The 3,586-nt window shown below is 34.8% G+C and overlaps 1 protein-coding gene across 1 annotated transcript; it reads left to right on the top strand.

Moving 5' to 3' along the window:
* Positions 1 to 1,511: 1,511 nt before the first annotated feature.
* On the top strand, positions 1,512 to 3,168 carry LOC120084660 (early nodulin-like protein 2). Its single transcript, XM_039040471.1, has 2 exons — positions 1,512 to 1,823; positions 1,904 to 3,168. Exons 1-2 carry the CDS (start codon positions 1,649 to 1,651, stop codon positions 3,124 to 3,126), a joined length of 1,398 nt encoding a protein of 465 aa, XP_038896399.1. The 5' UTR covers positions 1,512 to 1,648; the 3' UTR covers positions 3,127 to 3,168.
* Positions 3,169 to 3,586: the final 418 nt, after the last annotated feature.

Raw genomic sequence — 3,586 nt, 5'->3', positions numbered from 1 at the left:
TCTTCCATATTTCTCAAAATCCACCCTATATTATCCTAAATTTATATATGGCTACACCTATCTTCCTATCGTTCCTTCATTTATCACATGATAAAAAAATAATAATTTAACTTATTGAAAATTTAAATTTTTTACTACAAGTTGGTTTTTAATTAGACCATTGATAGATTATATAAAGATAAGTGTAGCCAAGTGTTTTTTTAATCATATGTATGGATATGTAAATCAACTCGTGGATTCACCCTTGGATTATTATTGAAGAATAAGAAAATATCAATAGAAATTAAATATTGTATGAACAACGGCTAGAAAAGTAGGGCAAAATCAAGTACTTAAAAATTTAAAAGCCGTCAGAAATGAGTCAAATCTAAATAAATTCCCAGACTCAAAAGAGTGTTTAAAACCCTGGACATGAAGGATGAAAGCCACGTGTACGGCCAATATTTTTCCATTTAATTATCGACATGTACTTATAATTTTAATCCAAAATTTTAGATGTTGATGTAAACCAAAATATCAAATCTCGAGTTTTCTTTTAAATGTCAGACAAAATGACAATGTCTATTGAAATTTTTTAACGAGTTATAAAAATATAAGATTAAGAAGAAATGTTGATAAATAAATATTTGAGAAAATATCCGTTTATATTTGTAAATTTTAAAATTGTATCAATTAAACTAATAAATATATCAATTTGAATCATAAACTTTTGTAAAAGTGTATCAATTTATATTATCCATAAATTTTTGTTTCAAAAAATATCATGTGATATTTAAAATTCAAGAAATTCTTATAAATAGAAAAATCTCAAAAATATTTACACTTTATAAAAAAAATTCAAAAATATGGTAGTTTTGAAACTTTTTGCTATAAAATGTAAATTTTTTTAAATTTTTTTAATATTTAAAAAGACCATTTTATATTTCATGAACTTTTTTCATTAGTTAATAATTTAGACAATCAATTAGAATTTTGTTTGGGAATTGTTCATGCATCAACTCTAATAATCTATTTTGTTAAATTGACATTTGAAGAGATCTTACATATGTATGAGAATTGATATTTCGACGATTGTCATATTTGACTTACAAAAATTTAAGGGTATGTTTGTCCCATTAACTTCATAAACTGATATTAAACAAATTAATTTTCAATAGTAATAAATATTGAAGTTTGTACATTGAAACTTTATATTTACATATTTATTGATGAATTCTATCTTACACCAAATACAAATTTTTTAGTTTAAAAACTGAATCAACTCAGTATCCCAAACACCACTAAAAAAAATCATTAATATAAATTATAAATTTCAAACATATCTATCAAATGAAAATAAAAATTAAAACACTAATAAAATTTATAAAAATTGAGTTTAACTCAACATTTCGGATATCTAGTTGTGCTAAAAAAATACACTAACAAAATTCATAGTTAAATTAATTTAGGAATAATAGTTTTGAAGATATATGAAAATTTAATATCATATTTTCATCATCAACCATTTTCAGGTACACGGTTTCTCCACAATTCTCCACACTGTAACGGTCACCATTTTCCCTCTTCTATTTATCTCATTTCTCATTCCGCCATTTCTGTACCTTCAGCCTTTCCATCTCTCTCTCTCTAAACCTTTTTTTTTTTTTCAATGGCGTTCTCTAGGTCTCTCTCACTTTCTCTCTGCATTTTCCTCCCCTGCTTTCTCTCCCTTTCTCAAGCTTACACGTTCTACGTCGGTGGAAAAGATGGGTGGGTTCTCGATCCCTCTGAGAGCTACGACAATTGGGCTAATCGAAACAGGTTTCAAGTCAATGACGTTCTGGGTGAGTTCTCTATTTCTTCTCATCAATGGAGTTTTTTACTCTGTTTTATTTGGCTTATTTTGGTGCTCTGTTTTTTGTAGTGTTCAAGTATGCAAGAGGGTCGGATTCTGTGTTGGTGGTGAGTAAAGAGGATTATGATAAATGTGATTTGAATAATCCGGTTGTGAAATTGGAGGATGGGAATTCGGAGTTCAAATTTGATCGTTCTGGAGCTTTCTATTTTGTTAGTGGGAAACCGGGCAGCTGTGAAAATGGCCAGAAATTGGTGGTGGTTGTTATGTCTCTGCGCTCTCTTCCTCCGCCCTCCAAGGTGGGCTCGCCGCCACCTTATGGAGCTCAGCCGCCAGAGGTTTCTCCCTCTCCGCCGGGAGCAGAATCGCCTTCGCGAACACCCACTTCACCTTCTCCATCTGGGGCTACATCTCCAGGGATGGCTCCGGTACCTCCATCTGCCTCTCCGCCGTCGGAAACACCTAGTTCGTCGTCGCCGTCGTCGGGGACACCTAGTTCCCCGCCATCGTCAGGGACACCTAGTTCGCCTTCGCCGTCGTCAATGACACCTACTTCGCCGTCGCCGTCGCCGTCGTCATTGACACCTACCTCGCCATCGCCGTCGCCAGGGACACCTACTTTACTATATCCGCCGTCGGAAACTCCCACTTCACCGTCTCCTTCCGAGTCTTATTCTCCCCGTTCGTCGTATCCCGGAGCTCAATCTCCTTATGGTTCTCCGCCGTATGGGTATGGGTATGAAACTCCGCCGGCCGCTTCTCCCACTTCTGGGCATGGGTACCCTGGAGCAAGATCTCCGTCAGCCTCATACACTTCGCCGTCTCCTTCTGGTTACGAAACTCCGCCGGCCGCTTCTCCCACTTCTGGGTATGGGTACCCTGGAGCAAGATCTCCGTCAGCCTCATACACTTCGCCGTCTCCTTCTGGTTACGAAACTCCGACGACGACACCCCCGGCCGGTTCTCCGACTTCCCCATCACCGGGAGAAATCTCTCCGTCGGTATCACCCTCTTCACCGCTTCCCGGCGGCACCGCAGTCTGGTGGTTCTCCGGTAAGTTCCCCGCCGTCTCCACAGTCATCTTCCTCAGGACCGGCACCATCGCCGACTGGATCGTCCGCCATATCTTCAACTCCGTCAGTAATTTTGTTAGGTTCCATAACAGTGGTGTTAAGCATGGTCCTCAATGGCGGAATGATTATGAACTTCACTTAAACAACAACAACAAGAAGAAGGAAGAAGATGAATCTCATTTTTATTTTTATTATTTAGTATTTGTGAATAAGTTTTAGAGAAATTTCTCCAATAATATGGCTTCCTTTTTTTTCTTTGTATTTGTCATCGCCGCTCATAATATATAATTTAAGCCATTGATGTTTGTAATATATACGTTATAAGTAGATGAATATATATTTTAATTAAATATCTCTCAAGTTCTTCAACATAATTTAGTTTTTATAATATGCATGATAAATTTTGGCATTGTTTGCTAACTATTTTTTTGAAAAAAATAAATAAATATATTATCTTTTTTACTATGATTTACATCTTTCATACAATGGTTGAATTCTTAATATAAGGTGGACTAAATATTTTGGTTCTTTTTCTATATTTGAAAATAATCCAAAAATTTATGTTATATTTAAAATATTTAAAATAATAGTATTTTTTTATATTGCATGTTAAATTTGTTTTATGTTATATTATTTTCTTTAATGTTTTTAAGACAATATTGAGATATATCTTCCCTCT

The sequence above is a fragment of the Benincasa hispida genome, chromosome 9 (assembly GCF_009727055.1).
Source record: "Benincasa hispida cultivar B227 chromosome 9, ASM972705v1, whole genome shotgun sequence".
In the NCBI taxonomy this organism is placed as follows: Eukaryota; Viridiplantae; Streptophyta; class Magnoliopsida; order Cucurbitales; family Cucurbitaceae; genus Benincasa; species Benincasa hispida.
The sequence above is the reverse complement of the archived record's forward strand: the minus strand, read 5'-3'. Positions and strand labels throughout refer to the sequence as shown.

What these genes read in the sequence shown, in the direction of transcription:
- LOC120084660 (XM_039040471.1), top strand. Translation starts at nt 1,649, where the DNA reads ATGGCGTTCTCTAGGTCTCTCTCACTTTCTCTCTGCATTTTCCTCCCC. An exon ending in TCAAGTCAATGACGTTCTGG is followed by an intron (nt 1,824 to 1,903) that starts GTGAGTTCTCTA and finishes TGTTTTTTGTAG; the next exon opens with TGTTCAAGTATGCAAGAGGG.